Source organism: Silurus aristotelis, assembly GCF_946808225.1.
Source record: "Silurus aristotelis genome assembly, chromosome: 16".
NCBI lineage: Eukaryota > Metazoa > Chordata > Actinopteri > Siluriformes > Siluridae > Silurus > Silurus aristotelis.
In genome coordinates this window covers 7,344,815-7,369,465 of record NC_139589.1, presented here as the reverse complement: position 1 = coordinate 7,369,465, position 24,651 = coordinate 7,344,815, and the positions used below count along the sequence as shown (strand labels likewise).

Sequence of the window (24,651 nt, the reverse complement as noted above, 5' to 3'; positions counted from 1 at the left end):
CCTCTCCTTCTCCTCCTTCGGCCAACAGTAGCCCAATTTCCACCGGTACCCTGTCGGCTAACGATACCTGTGGCGGTCGTTGTTAACCCGGGCCTCGACCGATCCGTTATGAAATTCTCATTTGTGATCCGCATATTTGATTTGGCACATGTTTTACGCTGGATGCCCTTCCTAACGCAACCCTCCCCATTTACCCGGGCTTGGGACCGGCACTAAGAGTGCACTGGCTTGTGCCCCCCTAATGGCTGGGTTAAATGTACTTAAGTATCCAAAATACTATATTTATTATGGCTCTAATGTCCAATGATTTACTATAGCTATAATGTCCTTCCTACCTCTTTCTCACCCACTCACTCACTCACTCACTCACTCACTCACTCACCCACTCACTTACCCACTCACTCACACCCTTCGTACAGACTCTTCTGTCTTGCGACTCCAAATCACCGGCCACTGTTTTCACATTATTCTCTCTTTCTATTATTTAAAGGGGCAATACATCCTTGCTTACTTAAAACTTCACTCTGTACACTATTAATCAAAGTTATTATATTGCTCATAAATTACTGACTTTGCAAAATGTAGTTGCGTAATAAGTTAAATATTTGAGTTTAAAAAGTCTCCTCAAACGGAAACACTTGAGAGAAGTACAGCTATGTAAAAAAGCTACTTAAGTACAGTAAAAAATTATATTTACTTTGTTACTACCCACCACTGGATTCAATCTCAATGTCATTACGTAGCTTAACAAAAATACAGATGCAAGTTCTTTTGGACAGAGTTTACTGTACAGCAAGTAGAAAGTCTTGGAGTATAAACACAGCAATTTATATTTAGAAGCACAAAAAGTATGACACATTCTCAGTAGAGTCTAGCACATTAACCACAGGTTCCTTTTAGCATAGGAACATCATAAACATGATTTTTTTCATGGTTTACAGCGCTATTTTGTTTCATGTTATGAGACTTCAAATTGTGGTAAAGTTCAGGCGTCAGTACTTGTTTAACTATACTGAGTATTTGGCAGCCTTGTGTCATGAAAACAATCAAATTCTTGAAAAACAACTATCAGATCAGTTTATAATCAGTTCCTTGTAAAAACCCTGATTGCCTGCATTATCCCTATATGTGTTAAAAACATGTGTAAAAACAACAACCCAAAACTACTGATTTTTTTTTTAAACTATTAATTCATTATAATTAGTGTTTAATAATTATAAAAAATTATAATTGAAAATAATCAAACCTATATATGATTTAAGTAGTTTTAGGATTAATTTTATTTGTTTCCAATAACATAAAGTGCTCGAACCTGTTGGTTGTCTCGTGTTTATAGTCACAATTGTTTATATGAAAACACTTTGGGTTCTGTAAGTTAGGTACTTACACTTAAGTAGAAGTACAGTACAGATACTCATGTTTTAAAATACTCCTATAAAAGTTAAGTTAGTACTGACTATACTTTTTTGCTCAAATTGAAGTAAAGAAGTTTGTGCTCTAACATGTACTTAGTAAAAAGTAGTCATTACTACTACGTGTTTTAGTGTCACGCTGGTAACTGAAAGTCACGTAATATTAATATTAGTGCAGTCAATCGATTTAACGCGATTCATTTCATGATTGTTATGAGTTAACTCACGATTAATTACAACTTAATAGCACATTTTTATCTGTTCTAAATGTACCTTAAATTAATATTTTCCAATTTTTTTATACTCTAATCAGCATGGGTATGGACAAATATTGATGCTTTACGCAAAATGTATGTTTATTATTCATGAAATCTCAACATAGAGCATGAAGACAAAATATTTTTGCAAACATTTTAAAGTAATTATGGTGTTTCAAATCACGTAAATTATCAGGACACAAAACGGAACCTTTGCTATGTTTCTTCACGGACGGTTAAACGAGGTGATACCAGAGAAACTGTACCTCATAACTTTTATAAGGATTTTGTAATCAGAGAATATTTGTATTCAATGTGAATTGGTTTATTTAAAAGTTGACTTTTCGAGGTTATATACATACATTTATTATGTCTGTAAAGGCAAATATTCAGTGATATTCAGGTTGTTTAATTTGTGTGTCAAAAGCACAGCATTTTGTTGTTATTATTAGAGTATACAAATAAAAGTAGACCCTTTACACCAGCGCGTTTGTTGACACCAGGGGGGTTAATTGTCGGATGTGTGCATTATGGCAGATCTGAGACTTGGTGCATCAGTAAAACAAATGTTTACTGATTTAAAATAATTTTTCAGTTTTTGAATACATTTTTTATATCTGAGTAAACAAAGGAAGTAGTGAATAAATGTCTGTTGCAATGAAGGTTTTAATTTCATCTCTTTTAAATGTATTAATTTATATTTTTTATAAAAATGGTCAAACAGAAATAAGTGCTGCATTAATTGTGCGTTAATAAAAACCTGTGCTGTTAAAATTAGCATTTTGACAGCCTTAATTAATATATTAATACAAAACTAATGAAATATTTTGTAACCTAATGAATGTGTCCAGGCTGAACATCCACCATATAGAACACAATGTCTATGTTCATAGTCATGTTTCTATGCTGACTTCCACTGTCTCATCCACATTACCCCCATACCTTCATACCATGCCTTCTGCCTTGCTCGCTGTTAGCTTCGTAATCTAGTCTACATCTGTGGTGTGTGATAATCAGGAAATGATACAACAGTGGATTGAAAAGCTGCGCAAATACAAGAAATGGGCTGGGCCGATCATTGCACACAATGAGAAGAAAACATATTGACATTTCACCAAGTAGATTAAAACTAAAGTAACAAGCCTGTTTAGAATACGTAAAAAGTAGAAAGTACAGATATTTGTGTAAAAATAATATGAGTAAAAGTAAAAATGTGTCCAAAAAGTTAATAGTGGAGTAAAGTACTGATACCAGAAAAATCGTCTTAAGTACAGTAACGAAGTATTTGTACTTCGTTACTTCCAACCTCTGATATAATAACTCATTTCAATGTTATGCCCCTTTATTTTATAGTGAACAATTTATAATAAAGTAGCAAAAGCAAATAGCTGTTTTAAGCCAGCTTGGGAGAGTATTATGAGTATTTATACAGGTCAAATACAACTATATAAAAGTTAAGGACTTTTAATACCTTTAAGGGTCTATTTGTTTAGTCATTTTAAAGTGCCTTGAGTTAAAAGCAGAAAAAGAAATGTTGAAATCTTTTATTTAATATTTGTGACAGATTTCCTGAACTGAAAATGTTTCTGAAAATCTACGATTCGCAAATGCACGAAAAAGTACAAGCATTTTCAAATCTTACTTCCATAATTAAAAATGAAAAAAAAAAAAACAACAACAACAATTAAACAAACAATAACAAAGAACTGCATTTAACTATTAACTACGTTTCAAGATTTGAAAGCAAACGCAAACATTTTTACATTATTTTGGTGAAATATGTTTACAGATTGTAAAAGTTGATCACTTCATAAATCAGGGTTTTTGTTTTTTTTTGTCCTTTTAGCCATAAATGTGTTTAATATTCTTGTGCACACAACCTTAGATAAGACCTCCTGATGTAAAATCTACATTCAAAAGTATCTGTTTGAACAACAATGACATATCCTCTGTGACAGTCACTGAGTTGTGGCTTTGGACTGTCTGATGAGACATTTAGTCTTCTGACCTAGATAATGGATGTATACATATGTATATTATTGTATAATTATTTATAATATAGGATGTTCACAATTGTATGCGATGTCTTTGGCAATGCCCCTGTGCACAAAGTCAGCGCCCTGAACATATAGTTTTGAAGAGAATGATCTTCATTTGGCCTGCTACAGATTTCCCACCTCAAAGAGATCATTTATTATGTTTTTATGATGGTACTGTGCAGCAATATAGATAGAAAAACATAGCAACCATTAGCCATTGCTTTGTTTACAATGTGTTGATCTGAGTATTCTCTCTGTTAGTGTTTAGCTACTTATCTCTTAACTCACTGCTGCTCAATGTCTCGACTGTAAGTGGGTTTGAATAAAATAGTCACCTAAATGAGCTCATTTGTAAATGTGAATTATCTAGAATATGAAATAAATCTTTATAATGGAAACCTTTATATTGGAATGTTATATACCATCTTTTCTTTTGGATCTTTTTCGTAAAAAGAAAACTGGAGAACTCTTGAGAACTATGAGGACAGATTTAAACTGTTATTAATATCAACAGTCTGCTACAATGTCTGAGTTCTGCATTTAAGAAGATTAAACAAGATTCCAACAGCTTTGTTATAATAATAGATTATGATCACAAATATACCAAGTAGGTTTGCGGTGGTACTAGCAGTCATTCATGCAAGAATAGTTTGGTTATATATGAACTCCTACTATGTCAACTGACTTAACTAAGCAGCAAAATATTTTGGGGTGATTAATGACTAAATACTGTGTTAAATAATAATAATAAGCATTAGCTTTTAAAGTATTTTAATGCCAGGCATAATTATAAATGATACATTTAAAGGAAGTTGAGCTTAAATAATGAAAGATTTTTGAAATAAAAAACATTTTGATTATCCACAAACATGAAATTATTTGCATGGTAGTACATTTAAAAACAGATTAGAACATGATCACTAAATCAAATGATAAATGGCATTTACAATATTTATGGATAAATGAAATTATATATTTTTTTAAGTCCTAAAAACTTGGGAAACTTTTTATTTTCACAAATATCAATAATTCATTTGCAAAACTTAAAAAAAGTAAAATAATTCAATACATTTTTTGACTTACCCTGTGTCTAAATTGATACTGAGATATATGGTTAAATTGTAAAGAAGTATAAAATGTTATTTGTATATAATGTAAACACGAATAAATATTCATTTCAGAATGTCCTTTAGATGTTCATGCATTGTGATAAATGGTGTAGACAAACACTCCCAAATAAAACATGACCAGCGTGGGACATCTGAGCTCAGATTTCTTCCTTCCAAAGCAACAGAGAAAATGACCTGAAGCACTCTAATGCAAGTAAAAAGTCCTCAGACATAGTCTTTTCTGCTGTAGGTGCTGGGAGCCACTGAGCGGTTAGTTGTAGAATAAGCCATGCGGTTCACCGGAATGTATTTCGCGTCCCTTTCTGTAGGAGGACAGCTACAACACAAAATAGCGCCTCCAACCAGCAGCATGGCTGCAGCACCCCAGCCTAAATACAATGAGGCACCAATCTCCATCTTCCGGGCCTCAGGTACAATTGGGCTGTAAAATTCCCGTATGATGGTATTGGCCGACCAGGAGACAGGGATAAGTTGCGTGATGGCTGCGGTTATGAAGGTGACACCAGAAAAAATCATCACACGGGCTTTGGCAGCTTCGCCCTCGATGCAGTTGGTGCACTTAGCTCCGACAATGGACACCAAAAGTGCCAGGACACCCAAGACAATAGCCACTATGGTCAGAGCTCGGGCTGCCTGAAGGTCTTGAGGAAGAGCCAAAATGGAGTCATAGACTTTACACTGCATCTGTCCGGTACTCTGAAACACACAGCTCATCCAAATGCCTTCCCAGTAAACCTGAGCTGTGATGATGTTGGTTCCAATGAATGCAGTGACCCTCCACATAGGAAGAGTGCAGCAGACAATGCTGAGGATTGAGCCGAGAACAGAGAGTGATATGCCCAGGATCTCAAGACCCAATGCAGCCATAGTGTCCTTGTTTCCTTGGTAAACAAAGCACTTAGATCTCTTTCTTAATTTCTCTTTCTTCAGAAAATTAACTTAATAATCATAGAATCTAAGCAAAACTCAAGTGTCTTAGGAGCATGTCCTGGTTCAGAATGCTGTGTTCAGAATGAAGCAGAGTGATATGGCTGCATTGACCTGCCCTTCCTAACCTTTATGATGCTTAGGAGAAAAAAAAAGTCTAAGTGGTGACATCAGATGATAAGATGCAATTCTGGCATTGGTTAGCCTTCCTCCGGTCTGATCTTTCAATTATCCCTTGGCCCCATAGCACAGTTTCAACAATGGTTTGTTTATTGAAAGAAACTGCATGATAATGAACTGCCAAGGCTTGTCTTGTTACCTGATGGTTAATGGTTAGCTAGTCTCATTGGTGTTGGCAGGTGTGTGAAACAAGACTTAGGGGAAATTTCTCTCTTCTATCTTGTCTACATACAGTATTAACAATGACCAATGTAATGCTTTAAAATGTATTATTAGGACTAAGCTTTTGTAGTTTTAACATCACCGTCATACTCATTAGTCTTATGTTTTATGCATGTAATATGATATATGAAATCTAGTCTACCAGTATGAAATTTTAAACCATTTTATGCCCGACCATAAAACTGGTTGTATAATGAATCATCTCTATAAAGAAGCATATCACTGTAAATGCACAACAGTTTATGGGTATGTTTTGGAGAAGCAGGCTTAGGGTTTCAGTAATGCAACAATACACCTTGTTCAAGCACAAATTAACTTAAGTGAAACAGTGAAATGCATAGATTCTGGAGTATCATATTATAATCCTAAATCAATTTCCCTTTTGTATGCTAGATGTCCATTTTTATTTGTTTGCACCATACAACTATACTTCTATTCATAAATCAAACCTTAATAAGTCCAAACTATATGCAGGTTTTTCAGAAAATATCAAAAAGCTCCAATAAATAGGCAAAATCTTATTGTGCACATTTTCATAATAACCACACTATTAGAGTCATTTGACTTTGTTTGTAAATCTGTAAATGCCTATAATCATGATGATTGGTTGGTTCTTGGTTGGTATTTTTGATTGTCTAAGGAGGAGACACGGGATCTGATTGTTGCAGTAGCTGCCATGGGAATGTAAATGGGCAGTTCAGAAATATTATGCTTGAAATATACTGTTACATTACAAACATTACTATGATTTACTACTTTACAAGTAGTTTGTTGTACTATGGTATTGTATTTAAAAAAACAAAGCATACATATGCAGACATATAATACATATGTAGTAAACTTATCTAAATCCAATATATAATGTTTATCTCTATTTGCTTATATTTTGTACTATTTGTTTGTACAGTATGTATAAACAATTTAACATTGACAAAATTTGATAACATTAAACCCCTTAAATTTGATTTATCTTGAGATGGACAGAATGCAAAGCACCGTTTGTTTACACTGTTCATTCTGTGTGATTAATTACTGATTATGGGCAAGGAGGAAATGAAAGCAGGTCCAACACAATAGCAAAGTGAATGAGAAAGCATTATGATTTATTATTAATTTTTTTATTACTGGATTATACATTGCTGCCAAAATTACTGTGCTCATTAGTAAAACCATTTAAAGGCACAATATTTGGTCCAGTATTTTAATTATATTTAAAAGTTATACTGTTTGTATTTTCTAAAGTATGTTATAGCTAGAATTATGAATTAAGATTTGTTTAACCTTTCATTTCCAGATTATTATTCATTTATTGCAAAGTTTCAATATGAACATATGAAATGAATAAATCACTAAAACTACTCCAAGTTTCAACATTACTTATCTTTTAATACAGATCAAACCTTGTCAAGGCTGCTGCTGAATTTCCCCAAAAGTTTCCCTTTCTTTCTTCTATATAAAGATTTTAGAGTGTTTTATAGGTAGAAAAACCGCACTTATTCACTTTACGTAGTACAGTAGACTGTATAGTTAGTACGTCCTACATTTTTTGTAATTCCTCAACAGTTTACTAATAATAATTATTATTATTAAAAAATAAGAAAATAATAATAATAATAATAATAGTAGCATTGTAGTTGTAGTAGTAGTAACATTATTAATTATGTTTATTCATAATTTATTTATATAATATTTTTATATTTATTCAGATTATAATAGAATATAATAATATTTTAAATATTATTTCTAAATGGTATCAAACATTATATTTAATTTTATGTTCTATAATATTATTTTTTTATTTAATATTTTTTTGTTTCAGACCAATTTCGGTCTGTGCTGAAAGTATTTTTGCATAAGCATACATCTCCAGCTCTTTGTGCCAGTGTGTGTGTGTATGCGTGTGTGAGTTTGTGTATGTTTGTGTGTGTGTGTGTGTGTGTGTGTGTGTGCGTGTGTATGTGTGTGTGTGTGTGTTTGTGTTTGTGTGTGTGTGTGTGTGTCTGCATGTGTAGTTTCTGTTCCGTGAGCAACGTGTTGAACCCTCTGGCGAGTTTCTGTTTGCTTAGATTGTCTTCTCAAATGTCACGTCTGCGCATGCACAGTCAGAGCAACCAGGGCGTTGTCACAGTCACCTCAAACAGGTTTACACATAAAGCTACTGTACAGTTGTCTGTGTTTGTGAGGCCAAAAATTCAGGAGACGGCAGTGCAGGACAAATTTTTCCAATTCAGTTGAGAATAGAAATTACTGTTTCAGATGATTGATGTGAAATTATCTGTTTGTTTTTTTATTTTTCACCTCCACAGTTGACACACATGATAAACTGCCTAATGACAACATTACAGGAAATTCTATACTGTGTTCACTAGGATGCTTTATATCATTGTGCTATGTTTCAGATTAATCTGTAAATCTTTGGACCTTTAGGGCATAATTCCATAGATGCCTCCAAATGACATCTCTGAATGAAAAAGTAGTTTAAATTGAGCATAAATGCAAATCATGGCCAGTAAACGGGAAGGTGTTTAAAGAGAATAAAATGGAATAAATTAAAAAAAACGTCCCTTTCTCTTTTTCCTTGCTCACACGCACATGCACACACACACACACACACACACACACACACACACACACACACACACACACACACACACACACACACAACCACACACATATGTGTGTATATATATATGCACATACATATATGTGTGTGGTGTGTTTGTGTGTGTGTGTTTGTGTGTGAGCAGAGATGGGAAGTAATAACATACAAATACTTCATTTCTGTACTTAAGTAGATTTTTCTGGTATCGGTACCTTATTTCACTATTTATTATTCTGACAAATTTTTACTTCCACTCATTAATTCTTTGCACAAATGTCTGTACTTTCTACTTCTTACATTTTTAAACCAGGCTTGTTACTTTAACTCTATTTGGTGACATTATCAATATTTTTTTTTAGCCCATTACCCTATTTGTTGTCATTGAATGGCTTTTTCATTCCACCACTGCTGTATCATTTCCTGGCTCTCAAACACCTCAGACATAACCTACAAAACTAATAACAACGTGGATAAGACACTGATCACCTGATAACCATCATATTTTCTCTGTTTGTGTTCTATATGGTGATTGTTCAGCCTGTATACATTTATTAGATAACAAAATTTGAAATAATTTTTTATTAATATTTTAATATGATGTGACGTCCAGTTACCAACATGACACTAAAACATGTAGTAGTAATGGACACTTTTCACTTGAATATATGTCAGAACTCATACGTCTTTACTTTAATTTGAGTGAAAAAGTGTAGTAAGTACTTTAAAACTTTACCAGAGTCTGTTAAAACATTAGCATCTGTACTTACTTTAGTGAACGATGCATGTACTTTTGACAACTGTGTGTGTGTGTGTGTGTGTGTGTGTGTGTGTGTGTGTGTGTGTGTGTGTGTGTGTGTGTCATCCCAATCCACTTATTTCCTGAATTAGGGAGTGTCCATGTGCTGTACAGACACCACCTGTGCTTCAACTGTGAATAAGGACATGACTGCAGTCTGCTACGTCACCCAGTAAAGCGGAGTAATGGAATTCCGGATCTTTTCGTTGAGTCAGTTCATTTGGTTTGACTCACCTATGAGAGTCGGCTCTTTTAGCTTATAAATAGATTTTCCTTCAATAACCATGGCAGTCTTTTTAAATCATGACTTAAATCTAAGCAATCATTTAAAATGTTGCATCAAACATTTATGTTTGAAATATTCCAAAAACACTGTTTGCATTGCTTCTAGCTTCTGGTTAAATAAATGAAAAAAAAAAAATGAAAAAATGAATTTATATTATCCATCATTATTGACAAATAGTAAGTATTTCTGACTATTCATAATAGTCATGGGTATTTCAGTTTATTAGCTAGTACAGGTAAAAAGGCTTTGGACCTTTGCGTAATCCAGAAAAAAATGCAATTGAAATTATTTTCAGAAGAATATTTCATAATGTGGGCCGTGCAGATTGATCTCAAAACCCTACGCCTCAATAATGACATACATGTATGTAGAGATATAGTGTGCACTATGTAGAAGTAGTAGTATGCAGTTTGGACAACGCCCAGTTGTTCATTCTTGCTAAAGATTAGTTAATTGTTATAAGAATAAAATGACTTTAAGGAGCACATGAATGTGACAGCAAGTAAGGAGAAGCTGTCAACATGCCATTCACTGATTAGAGGTCTTGCTGTGAGAGTTTTGGAACATAAGTCATAATGCAGGCAGAGCACAGATTAAAATGGCATGCAAACACGTCCCAACCGTCGTTCTGATTTGCATCAAACATCTGCACAAAGAGACAACACAAAAAGTTGGTGATCAGAGGAGATTAGGGGAGATGAGATATTACACACATGATATAGAATGTGGAGTTGCATGCTTTTTTTCAGGTTCTATAGAATCAGTTCAGTTCAAACGGCAATCGATTTGAAGAGCATGGTGGCATGCACAACATTTCTAGTAGTCATCACACCTATTATGCATTACAACATATGACATCAATGTGTGAGGAGAAAAAAGTAAATAATTTTTAAACCCAATGACGAAACAGAACTGATAATATATAAAGAATAATATCTACATATACAATCTTAAATAATACAAGTTAGCTTTTGTGGGATTTTTTTCCTCAAAATGTTTTTAAACATTTTACCATTTTTGCTACGATAATTTTTTAGTTTTTTTATGCTGACCTTCTCAATAAAATACCCGAAGGACGAAGGATTCTCAACCCCGATTGGGCGTTGCACAGTGATGAGACGTGATTGGTCGGTTTGGAAATGCTGCTCACTGATTGGCAGATTCATAAAACTCGAGCCGTAAATTCGACGTCAGATGCAATTGCTCGCGGATGTGGAGCGCGCGTGCTGCTTGCCACTGCCTGATAAACATTTCCTGCACGGTCACATCCGGGCATGCGCGCGAGTTGTGCGACTAACATTTAATGACCTGATGGTTCGAGATATGAATGTGCAAATATTATGTTAAGTTCTGTCATGCATTATACTAAAATTTACAGGAAAATGTTTAGTCTTCAGTTTATTTAATTATGGTTTACATTACTGTGTTTAAACAGACAATTAAAATGGATGGAATAAATAAAATGATAACACAAATTAACACATGTTGCTTAATGCTGTTTCATCTGTTGTTGATCCTGAGACTGCAGGTGTAGTTGCTCAGGCTTATGCAAGTCATTTACAAAACAAGCACAGGTGTTTTAATCAACACTCATAAATCCATGTGGTATCATAGACACAGGATTTTTATAGCAAGCAAGTGGCATAAAAAAATCCAAATCTGCCATAAGACTGAGACTGGAGACCGAGTAATTGCGCAACAGCGGTAGTACTGGTTTCATGACAATTTCAAAGAGCCAGGACTAGAAAGCTGTAGGCTACAAGTTGTTATTTGAGTTACTGTTTGTCCAAGATATTGTTAAAATAAAAACTGCACCATTAAAGGTTTAGTAGTCAATACAATAATGTTAGATTTCATTGATGACATTACTTACTAATACAAATAACCTGTAAACTACATAGAGCATGATAAAAATAAAATACACAATGGTGTATTAAGTGGCTGATGAAACCTGTTTGAAAGCTTGTCTGTGTTCACAGTATTTTTTAAAGACTGTCTCCAACACCATTTAACTCCACCCACATCTCTGTTCATAGAGGTCTGTTCATAAATTCATAGCATGCTTCAAAAAACCGACTGGCTTTTAATAAAACAGTATATATATTTTATCATTTAGAGACCCGGGATCTTAAGTAATTGTGACTAATGTGACTTAATGAATCTTTAAATATACGTTCAAAGTAAAATAGTGTTGCATTGTTAGCAACAGATCCTGAAAGTTGCAAGGTGGGACCTCAACAGATTCAGACTTGTTTTTCTAGCATATTCCACAGAAGTTAGTTTGGATTTAGATTTTAGGAGTTTGGAGGTCAAATCAACACCATGAACTCTAACACAGTGATTTGCTCCTGCTAAAAAGACTACTGTGGTTAGGGAATACTATTGCAATTAAAGAGTGTTCCTAGCCTGTAAAAGCTTTTAGGCAGGAGGTGTGTGTCATCCCTGTCCATAAATAGAATTCACACAAGGAAGGGTTACAATTAATTGTATGGTACAATTCCAAATTTGGACTACAGCTTTTTTTTCTTAATGGCTAGTTTACAGCCTGTAGTTTTTTGCTTTCTTTTTGCGCAATTTGTGTTTTGGATTAATTCTCTATTCATTCTAGCTTGTTGCCTTACCCAATCAAGTAACTTTACTGTATAAATTTGACTTAGGTTACAATAAAGAAATAAAACAATAAAACCCTCTAAAACTACAAATGTCCAATCATCTATGTCCTCATAGCTACCTCTACAGTTGGGACACATCTGTCTTCAAATTCTAGCCATTGGAACCATTTGTGTCGAAACTCTACAATATCTCAGCTGCAATGATCTGCAATCTGAGTACAATTGTTAAGAAGAATAAAATGTGAATGCTACCACAAGTATTCCTATAAATATGTTCCTCTTTTGAAACCAATAGAACCGGTCTCTCACGCACAGAAGCATGAGTAAATATCAGTATGTACTGAAGAGTCTGGTATTCTTTACTAAAGCATTAAGATTTGTATAATAAGTGACATTTCTAGTGTTATATACTGTACAAATAAGAGTTTATTAGAATTTAATTAGAGAAATCACTCTATAAAAGACAATCACTAAAAGACATTCACTCTATAAAAGACAAATGTTATATTCTATTTGTTGCATTTTCCTTTCTTTGCTGCCTACACTTTTGAACCACACATAAGGCCACGCCCACTAAAATTTTCTTATTGACAAAACAGGTCCCTGTTTAATCGTTGTTCAGACCTTGCCATTAGTCATGCCAAGGCATAGTACTTCACCGTTCACCTGCCACAAAACAGGTTCGCCAAGATCGAGTGTCCTCGGGATTGTTGCACCTGTCCCTCTCCCACTTTAACTAACACAGAGAAAAAAGAACACTCACTCTCATGGAATGCTTACATTTATTTTGTTTCACAATTCCAGTGGGTTTGTTTTTCAGAAGAAATCTATTCACATGATTTCCTTACTGCCCCTATAAGGCATGACATGAGAAAAAGAGGTCATTAGCAAAAAGATCAATGAGGTACTCTGGACTGTTTTTTAAAGATTTTACATTAATAATAATTTATCTAAATATTGAATGTGTGACTTGGAACAACATCTAAACCAGCCGAACAAGCTTCTGAGAATAATCTTTGCTTTCGTTATTATTTTGTTCAAACCTCTTTTCTATTTGTTGAAAATTACAGTAAGCATTGGGACTTTTTGAAACAGGTAACATGTATACATTTATATGATATTCTCACATCAGTCTTTTTTGGTTGGTATTGCTGTTGTTCTGAAGTTGTACATGCAATATACTTGTGTCTTATAAAAACAATAAAAATAAGGACAGTCTATAAAATCTGACTCTCTGCCAAACACAAATAACCTTATTCTTTTACATTTCTAAATCCAAAGCTATATCAAACAATGCAATCACTTGAGTAAGCTAATATCGGGTAAAGCTAATATCGGAGGGTCATGGTTCTGTAGACATCTGTTCTTCTGGATGTTCAGCTGCACTGCACACTTCATTATCTAACTGCAAAACCAACGTGCAACTACAGACACACCTTTGTATATGCAATGCTTATTAATGCCTAAAGGCCTTTAGCTAGGTTTCTGCCACCGTAATGTCATTTATGGACAAAGAAATGTGTAGGGTTCTTTAAAAGTTATTCTGGTAATCATTGGAAAAATAGCAATGCGTAATTTGCTCAATTAGATACGCGTGTGACTTTTATGAAATGACGGCAGACACCTAAAAACTCAGTCCTTGGGTTCATTTGTTTACATTGATTTCCTGTCAAGCAGAACTGATAGAAAAGGCTAAATAGACACATCTGGAAAAACACATCTGGGAAAAACAGCTTTGTCTCTGAATCATTAAACCTATATGCTTGCAATTCATTCACACAGTTTCTGATGTAAAAAAGATCCAGATAAGCAGTAAAAATGGATATGCCTATACAAGGCTACATGTTGTTCATTTGTTTAGAGTAGGTAGGATATTAGCAGGTGAGTCATATTAAAATTTTGGGCAGTCTCCTCCAAACAATGAGCAAGACGAAACAGCTAAACCAGAAGAGCGGGTTGTGGGGTGGTGCCTGTGTCCCAAACTCCACCCTTTATTAGACACGTTTATAGTATCTGCTCTCAGTACATTTGTCAGAAGCTTGCGAAGAAACCACAGAGTGCCAGCGTGAACAGCAAAAAAAGAGAAGTCAAGAGAAGTAAAGCAAAATGGTGTCGGCTGGTATGCAGATGCTGGGCGCTGCTTTGGGCCTCATTGGCTGGATTGGTGTTATCGTGGTCTGCGCTCTGCCTATGTGGAGGGTCACGGCTTTCATTGGCAGCAACATCGTCACATCGCAGATCAGCTGGGAAGGCATATGGATGAACTGTGTGGTTCAGAGCACAGGACAGATGCAATGCAAGGTATACGACTCCATGCTGGCACTGAGCTCGGATCTTCAAGCCGCACGTGCTCTCACAGTCATCTCCGTCGTGGTGGGCATCCTGGGCATCCTACTGGCAGTGGCTGGAGGAAAGTGCACCAACTGTGTGGAGGATGAAAAGTCCAAGGCAAAGGTTGCTGTGACAGGGGGCGTGATCTTTATAATCTCAGGGGTATTGTGTCTGATCCCTGTTTGCTGGACTGCCCAAACCGTCATTAGGGATTTCTACAACCCACTGGTCAACCAGGCACAGAAGAGGGAACTGGGTGCATCGCTGTTCATCGGCTGGGGAGCTTCTGCTCTGCTGATCATCGGAGGAGCTCTGCTGTGTGCCAACTGCCCAGCTGATGATTCTAAAGGATACACAGCCAAATACAGCGCTCCTGCTCGCTCCCAGGCCTCTGCCCCCTCCACCAAGGATTACGTTTAAGAAGATCAAACAATGATTGTTTTAACCTTAGGACTTTATGGACATTTGTAATAGTTATTTTTACTTTAGTTTTTTTGTTGTTGTTGTTTTTGTTTTTCTTGTTATATATTCACAAGATGCAGTAAAAACTACTCCATAATGTTCTGCCAAAGTTTTTCTTTATTGGATGTTTGATATTTTTAAAAGTAACATTTGAATATTTTTAACACTTTTTTCCCTCCTCATTCTCATGTTTTATGGAATTTGAGGATTTGTAAATAAATGTTTTGTACAGAATACTTCTTTTTATGTTTTCTTTTTAAGAAATCAAAACAGGGAAAAAGAATAAAATCAACACTAATGTTTAACATGACCTTTTTGGTTTGGTTTGCTTTGAAACAAGATGAATCAATTTTAATAATGTGCTGCAGTTTTTACACAAAAGTTCAAGCCAGTTACTGTGAACAAAACATTTCCAAAGGGAGTTGTCTTACCTTGACAATCCAGTTCAGGGGTGGCTCAGTTGAAGAAGACTACAGGTCAAGTAACACATAACATAGAAATGCATAGATGGAAGAAAACCTTTCCAATGGTAAAAGCATTTGAACTATTTACAAAGCCACTAATAAGAAAAACTCTTGATCATCTGTAAACATGTTAGTTAATAAGTATTACTTTTGATTTGGCTGAAAATTACAACATATCTTGAATTTGATTTCCTGGACATGGTTGATGTTTTCATACAACACACAAACACAGAAAAATAATTACACTGTAACGTGAACTACACAATTGATCTTTTATATCATCATATCATGCAGGTGTAATGATTAAAAGGTTCTCAAAAAGAAAAAGGGCCCTAATTATTTGTAGTTAAAGCTGTCTTCAGTAGTTCAATATGTCTAATCGAAATGAGTATTGCTTTTAAAGGGTAAATCATGTAATCTAGTAGACTGTGAATTATAAATGCATAAGGATTTATAAATAAGGACAAATACAATACAGATGGCAAGGGATTAAACACAAACATTACCCTAACCTTTTATATTTTTGTTTAAAGTGCATTTATCATTTTCTCCAATACAAATCTAAAATAAAAAGCAATTTATTTATATCCAATGTCACATAAACATAAAATGTCCAAATACATTTTATGGGTAATCGATAAATCAATAAATGTAACAAGCAGCCAACAAATCAACCAATCAGAGAATATGTCAATCATTCACCAAACTAACCAACATACCAGACAATCAGTGAATGAAACAAACAAACAAACAACAAAACAACCCAATGCATTAATTTAACCAAGCCACTAATCAGTCACTTTAGATGCTCAAAACAACAACAAAAAAACCAGACAAACTGTCTTTTTGGCTGCATTTTTCAACCTGGCTAAACGTTCACCGCAAGTCTATCAAGGTTTGATTTAAAAAACTACAAACAAAAATGTTATCAAATATTAGTCAATTAAAAGGGGCTACCTGAATTTACACACAGTTTCCTGCACTGGAGAAGAACAAAGAACCAGTTTATTTAAATGTTCATAACATAAGATGTATATTTAAGAACTGATCATCAAAACTCGACTTTATTTTTAAACATTATCCAGCTTTCCACCACTGAATCATTACAGTAATATTCAGAACCCGGTATTGTGGTATACAAGCCCCTTCAGGCCTGTGCGTTCTGCATAAATGCATATCGATGGAACTCAGCAGTGGCCTTCTGTTTAGTGAATTTTGTATACATTGGTTTTATGTTTTTATGTCAGTTTAGGAATTTAATTGTAAGTCTTTATCATGCTCATCGTCCCCGCAAGCTACAAATGCAGTAGCTGGAGATTAGGTTTAAAAAATTCTAAACTGTTGAAGTAAGAGCAGGTAATTCCATGCAAATACTATATGTGTACAAATGATTGGCAGTTATATAATGTTATGTGAATGTTTTTATATGAGGATGGGTTCCCCTTTGAGTCTGGTTCCTCTCAAGGTTTCTTCCTCATATCATCCAAGGGAGTTTTTCCTTGCCACTGTCGCCACGGCTGCTCATCAGGGACAAACGCACACCATTCACCTTCACTGTTGTTTTCTGTAAAGCTGCTTTGAGACAATGTCTGTTGTGAAAAGCGCTATACAAATAAACTTGACTTGACTTGACTTGACTTGTTTTTAGAGTCTGCTAGGGGTTGCTAAGGTTGTAGAGCTACATGGACTTTCTGGACAATGGATGGAACTGAGAATAGGTGTCAAATAACTGCGTATTATTTTCTTTGAATGTGCTTAAGAACCACACCCTTTAAATACAAGGTATAAAAACAGCGTGATACTACAACCAGCAGATTCATTCTCTAAAACTACACTAAGAAAGCTCTGACTGAAGAACATACTTCAACAATGGTATCCCAAGGTCTCCAAATACTGGGTGTTATGCTGTCCCTGATAGGATGGCTCGGAACAATCATCACCTGCGCTCTGCCTATGTGGAGAGTGACAGCTTTTATTGGAGCGAACATTGTCACTGCGCAAATCATCTGGGAGGGGTTATGGATGAACTGTGTGGTTCAAAGTACTGGACAGATGCAGTGTAAAGTCTACGACTCCCTACTGGCTCTTCCTCAAGACCTTCAGGCGGCTCGAGCTATGGTTATCATCTCCATCATTGTAGGCATTTTCGGTGTGCTAATGGCTGTGATTGGTGGAAAGTGTACCAACTGCACGGAGGACAAAGCAGCAAAAGCAAAAGCCTGCATAGTCTCAGGGGTGATCTTCCTCATCGCTGCCTTTCTCATTTTAATACCTGTGAGTTGGTCTGCCCAGACCCTCATCAGGGACTTCTACAACCCCCTGGTGTTAGAAGCCCAGCGTCGAGAGTTAGGAGCTTCCCTGTATATTGGCTGGGGATCTGCAGCTCTACAGCTGCTGGGGGGAGGACTGCTATGCTGGAATTGCCCTCCAAAGGAGAACCATTCATACCCAGCAACCAAATATGTCCCTACTAGATTATTGTCCCCAGGTATGAATTATGTTTGAGCGACATGGTTTCCATGAGAACTCAAAAAAAACAACAAAAGTGGATTCATCAACTGTGCTAACAATGTCTCCAGGAAAGTCATGTATTTTTATTCTTTTGAGATCACATTTGGTGTATTTCCCAATTACATTACCGTAAACTTTCAACAATAATTAGATGGATGTTGTTTTAATAAATAAATCAATGACATTATTGTTACCAAAACTGTACATAACATTGCACTGATTCAAAATGTTGTTCTTTTAACATTTCATAATTAAAAGTCTGTGAAACAGCAAAATGTCTTTAATTAGCAGCTCCCCTGGGATTAAAAAAAAAAAAAAAAAAAGACTTATAGAATAGAATAATACTTTGACCTAGAGATAAAGATAATGTTGGTTTTTTGACAAGTGTAACTTTTTAGTGACTGAAATGTCTTGGCAGGACATTAGGATATTAACTTTTTTTGTTAAACTGTAGGCAGTTCGTCTTAGAAAATAACAAGGCTCAAATATTCAAATGTTCACATGTAAATTCTAGTGATTAAGTCTGCTATAATTTGCTTGTATAAATTGTGGTGTCATGAAGTAAAAAATTATTAAAATTGAATTGGTGCATAAAGTTTTACATCATATAGCATTGCCAGTTTTTGAATGAAAATGAAATATGATAACCTAAAATTGTTTTACATGTTGTCCCTGTATCCATGTGGGATCTCTGGTTTCCTCCCATCTGCCAAAAACTTTATGTTGCAAGGTGATTTGTAATTTAAAACTTCCTCAAGATTTTAAAAAGTGTGTGAATGTGTGTATTGTGCTCTTGATTTCCACTTTCACTGTGTTTTTGGAATAGGCTCCAGATTCACACTGACTTTAACTATAGGATAAATCAGTTCCTGAACACACACACGCACACACACGCACACACACACACACATTATATATATATATATATATATATATATATATATATATATATATATATATATATATATATATATATATATATATATATACTAGCTGAAAGTACGAAAGTACCCGTGCTTCGCTACGGAAGGCAGAACGCTAAGCAATATGGCAATAAGCAGTAAGCACTGAGCAGGACTGGATGATCAGAGATCAGAACGTAACGTCAACAAATAACGTACTACCCCTTTGTAGTACAGATACAGGGCAAAATACTTTGAAAATCATTTTTATCGTGCATCGAACATCTAATAAGAAACAATGTAGTAAGTTTCATTAGGATCCGTAATGTTATTTTGAAGAATTTACAATGCGTGAGAAATCGCGTTTTTCGTGAGTAAGCCGCGATCCAGGGCAAATTTTTCAAAACCCTTTCTTATTGAGCACCTAAGACCCAAGAGGAAGGAATGTTCCAAATTTCATTGCAATCCGTTCAGTGGTTTTTGAGATTTCGTGATGAGTGAGTGAGTCAGTCAGTGGTATTTGAGCTTATATATATTCTTTTTTTTTATTTTTTGCCCATTTATTTTATCAACAAAAAATATATATAGATGGATGGATTTAAATCACAACTGCATTCTCAGGCAAAATAACTCACAAAGCTGGCCTACAAACATCAAAGTGAATTATTGCTATATTTGTACTGCTTTATCATTTGGACAATAACCTACTCCATTGCCTTGGCACAGATCTCCAAATCTTGTGTTTTCCCTTCTCCCAACACACCTGATTTCAAACTAGATAAATAGCAGTGCTTCCTAAATTGAAGTGTGATAAAGAAGGGAACACAAGACAGGTACTTTAGGATCAAGGTTGAAACTTAATAGTACTTCTGGACCTTTTATGTTTTACTAATAAAATGTCAAACACTGCACAAAATGTGTGCTTTTGGATAGTTGTGCGCATGCGTCTTTAATTGGTAAGGGCTGAGTGCAGTCACGTGGTACAATTAGTCGTAATGAATAAGCGCTTGTGCGTGATTGCATTGCGTGATTATGATGCGTACAAAAAGGACCCACAGAGCGCTTCTAAGCAGGCGTTTGTGAAGCTTTGTATTTTGTGAACCAGTGACAAAGAAAAGAAACAATGGCTGCTTCAGGTCTACAAGTTCTGGGTTTAACTCTGGCGTTTCTCGGCTTGATTGGTGAAATCGTCATCTGTGCTCTTCCCATGTGGCGAGTAACTGCGTTCATCGGGCAGAACATCGTGACCGCGCAGACCTTCTGGGAGGGCCTTTGGATGAATTGCGTGATGCAGAGCACAGGCCAGATGCAGTGCAAGGTCTACGACTCCATGCTGGCTCTGCCGCAGGACCTGCAGGCCGCGCGCGCACTCGTAGTCATCGCCATCCTGCTGACGCTGTTCGGTCTCCTGCTTGCGGTCGCCGGCGGAAAGTGCACGAACTGCATCGAGGACGAACCCACCAAGGCGCGCGTGTCCGTGGCGGCCGGCGTGTTCTTCATAGTGGGCGGTGTTCTGTGCTTGATTCCTGTGTGCTGGTCGGCTCACACAGTCATTATGAATTTCTACAACCCCACACTGGCGGACGCGCAGAAGCGCGAGCTCGGCGCGTCGTTGTTCATTGGCTGGGGCGCTGCCGGGCTGCTGCTTCTCGGGGGCGCGCTTTTCTGCTGCCAGTGTCCGAAAAACGAATATCGAGGTTATTCGGCCAAGTACACCGCACCAAGGGCAAATACAAACGGTGGCAACTATGTTTAAAGGCTACCCAACGCTTTACCTTATTGACTGTTAATTTTTTGAGTGACTTGTGTTGATTGATGAATTTAATTTTTTTTTTAAACCTAAATTTTTACTAAATAAACAGTTTTTATGCAACATTCTTTCGTGTTTTTACTGGGCTTTTTAAATTCATGATAAAATTGCCATTGGTTACATAGCACTTGTTTTTGTTGTGACCAATTAATATTGACGAAAGTTTAGGATCCAGGGTTCTGTCAAAGGGGAAAGCATTTAAAATAAATCCAGGCTGTTCCATGGAAGCACAAATACAAGACACATTCCTTATACACCAAGCAAACTGTGTACCTGTGAGTGGGTTTTTTTTTTTTTTTTTTAAATTGTATCTAACTCTGTTAAACAAGCTGCACTATTGAGTTGGGCAGACTTTGAAGCCAAAACCACCTCTGCACTCATTAAACAAAAATAAATTGACTTGTGACCTTTTGGAATGCTTATTGTGAAATGATAATATTGGTGTCTTGCACTATGGCAAACTAAATCTTACAGTTCCCTGGCTGCTCACATGCAAACTTAAAAAAAAAAATAATTCTCTCTACCCACAACAGACTAAACTTTGCACAAAAATTGCAAACAATTCAAAATATCTTGTTTAAATCCATAAGATTATCAATTGTAGCAAACAACTTTTTTTTGCTGTTTTGTGACTCATTCTCAAACAAACTACTGTTAAAAGTTAACAAAAAAAAAATCAAGACATTTGGAGGTATGATTAGGTTTTTAATGTTTAGACCTACTTATTTTAATGAAATTGAGACCAAAGTGCAGTTCAATTCTTTTGTCCTGTATCAACCATATTTGTTAAATGCAAAAAGTAAAAGAAATGGATGAATGAAGTAAAAAAATCTTGCAAAACAAATGACTTATCTGTACATGGCTGTCTGCTAATTAGAATCAATGAATACACTGTTTCCTCTTGCTAAGCAGGAAAACTAGCTACAAGGTTTTGAGGAATAAATTGCTCTTTCAGCTGTGTATATAAAATATTACTCAATTTCAAGTATAAAGAATGTGTTAAGTGTTTGTCTTTAAAAACTGCATAGCGGTTAGTGATTACTTGGCTGTCTGTTTTGTGCTTGTTGGGCTTGTTTAGCTGATAGTAGCAAAGATGTAGTCAAACTGAAATATCCACATATTTCATTTACATTTATGGCATTTGGCAAACATTCTACAACTGAGTTAAGGGCTGAGGGCATTGCTTAAGGGCCCAGCAGTGGAAACTCAGTGGTGCTGGGATTAGAATTTTTGACCTTTTGTTGAAGTCCAACATCTTAACTACTGAGCTACCTCTTTCACCTTTCAAAACTTAATAAAATCATGTTCAACCATTAACAGGATGTTTAACTGATAGCAAACCGTAGGGTAGGCCACAAAATTGAAGATGTTCATGTGCAATTCATGTTTAAATCCATAGGTTTTTTAATTGCAACGAAAGCAACAGATTCACAGTTCTAGCCAGGACGATTGGAGTCCTGCACATTTTTAAAACTTTTCTGCCAGAATGCTGAAAGTGGTATCTACACTTTAAAAACTGCAGTTGAACTGGATTAGTGAGTAGGGAAATTGCTACACTACTACGGTGGCTGAGAAGTGCAATGCACATTAACAAATCCGAAAACAAAATAACATTCAAAAACACAAGTCAGACAAACAGGAAAAGGGGGGTATAGTTTGTGAATGGAAACTTATAGATCATTGGACAAGACACATGTCATTCAAGATATACAGGTGAATGACAGGTGTCTCGTCCAATAATCGGTAAGTATTGTCAAACTATTGTCTGACTTATGTTTTCGGATTTGTTAATTTGTTTTCAGATTTGTTAATTTGTTTTTGGATTTGTTATTTTGGTTTTGCATTTATTATTTTGTTTTTAGGATTGGTAATGTTTTCTAATTTGTAAATTTGTTTTCGGATTTGTTATTTTGTTTTTGAATTTGTTATTTTGGTTTCGAATTTATTTTGTTTTCAGATTTCGGATAGATCTTTAAATATATAATATTTCAACTTATAAACAACCTTTCCATAGAACAGGATTCTCCATGTGGCTCAAATCTTTTTATTCAGAATGATCTGTCAGTGATAGCCTCAGTAGCCTGACATCATGTACATGTGTGTCTCAAATTACATTGTTAGTTATATAGTCTTGTAGATACTCAGTACTGAATTACTGAAGGCTATACAAATGAACAAGGTGGAGACAAATGTTTTCTATGCTCCAGTTGTATTTTGCAGACAGAAATGTAGTTTTAAAAAAAGTAAACATTTTTATAAATAAAAAATGGTCAATATGTACAGTGTTTAGAAAAAATGCTAGCTAATTATTATAAACACCAGTTCAGCTGCATTTCTCTATTTAGGCTACAGTTGTAGTAAGAAAAAAAATAATAAACTTGCTTAATTAATGAAGTTTATTGTTATATTAAACTATTTAAATAAAATGTGGAGAATCTGCTATGATGGCTCCTGTGAAGGAATGTGTGGATATAAACCTGTAAATAGGCATGCAGCCAGAATTACTGTCATAGATAAAGTTATAAAACAAAAATTCATTACCAACTTTCGACAACTGAGACTTGAGGATTTAAAAGCACTACAGTATCAGTATATTGTGGTATCATAAAGTAAGTATTTCCTAATGATTTTGGCTATGAGATCATACAACATTCTGAAATCATTGTTCTTTTTCATTATTATGTTCTTAATGCATGGGATAATGTAGTTCTTTTGAAAATCATAAAACTAAATAATAATTGCATTTACTATATGAAAATGTTTTTTTGTTTTTTTTAGTTTTGGAACATACTGGCATACATTACTTTAGATTATCATAGATATTTATTATCATTTGGATTTGATGATCCCAAATAAAAATGTGAAAAGATACAAGCTTCAAGCTATAAACATCCAGTCACTATAAAGGGAAGCTTGTTTTGGGAAATATTATTTGCACTGCCTCACTTTTACATTAACATTTGCACTGCCTTTAATTTGTACCCTGAACGAATTGTATATTTAATGTCTTTATTTATTTTATATATATATATATATATATATATATATATATATATATATATATATATATATATATATATATATATATATATATATATATATATATATATATATATATATATATATATATATATATATATATATATATATATATATATATATATATTTGTATAGCACCAGAATACCATAAAAAAAATCCTTGTACAGTTCTGCTTTTTTGCAAGAATGTACAATGTTTTTTAGTAAATACTGTACAAATGCATTCATATCCAGCCTTGGTAAATTAAAGGACATGTTTGTTTACACAGACACTTTCCCATATTGGGCTTTCTATGCATTAGGAGAGATTTAGCTGTAAATAAATAGATTGATACTACATTGCCCAACGATGCAAACAGAAATGTACTTTTAAATCCTGCTGTGCCCACATTGGGCTTGGTGCTTCGCTTAATGATAGTCTGTTTTTAGGTCACAGGAACACTACATAGGAATTTTGATACCTGTCGCTGGGATGAACAAAGAAGTCTTTTCTTTCAGCTCTATTCCCACATTCTCTGAGCTGCTCGTGTTCTCTTTTTTATATAGCGCACATACTTGTTTGCTTCTCTCTCTCTCTCTCTCTCTCTCTCTCTCTCTCTCTCTCTCTCTCTCTCTCTCTCTCTCTCTCTCTCTCTCTCCCCTACCCTCTATCTCTCTACTGCAAGCATA

General features: G+C 35.1%; 3 protein-coding genes and 1 pseudogene across 4 annotated transcripts; 3 read left to right on the top strand and 1 right to left on the bottom strand.

Annotated features, from left to right (window-relative positions):
* Nucleotides 1-4,700: 4,700 nt before the first annotated feature.
* LOC310738531 (claudin-3 pseudogene) lies at nt 4,701-5,888 on the bottom strand (annotated as a pseudogene). The gene has a single exon. The product of its transcript is annotated as a claudin-3 pseudogene (transcript).
* An 8,586-nt stretch (nt 5,889-14,474) lies between these two features.
* On the top strand, nt 14,475-15,563 carry cldnb (claudin b). The gene has a single exon (XM_083564788.1). The coding sequence runs from the start codon at nt 14,570-14,572 to the stop codon at nt 15,212-15,214; it is 645 nt and encodes a 214-aa protein (XP_083420914.1). The 5' UTR covers nt 14,475-14,569; the 3' UTR covers nt 15,215-15,563.
* A 144-nt stretch (nt 15,564-15,707) lies between these two features.
* On the top strand, nt 15,708-18,803 carry LOC310739144 (claudin-4-like). Its single transcript, XM_083564789.1, has 2 exons — nt 15,708-15,785; nt 17,369-18,803. Exon 2 carries the CDS (start codon nt 17,590-17,592, stop codon nt 18,223-18,225), a length of 636 nt encoding a protein of 211 aa, XP_083420915.1. The 5' UTR covers nt 15,708-15,785; nt 17,369-17,589; the 3' UTR covers nt 18,226-18,803.
* A 1,386-nt stretch (nt 18,804-20,189) lies between these two features.
* LOC310739145 (claudin-like protein ZF-A89) lies at nt 20,190-20,936 on the top strand. The gene has a single exon (XM_083564790.1). The coding sequence runs from the start codon at nt 20,257-20,259 to the stop codon at nt 20,887-20,889; it is 633 nt and encodes a 210-aa protein (XP_083420916.1). The 5' UTR covers nt 20,190-20,256; the 3' UTR covers nt 20,890-20,936.
* The last annotated feature ends 3,715 nt before the right edge of the window (nt 20,937-24,651 follow it).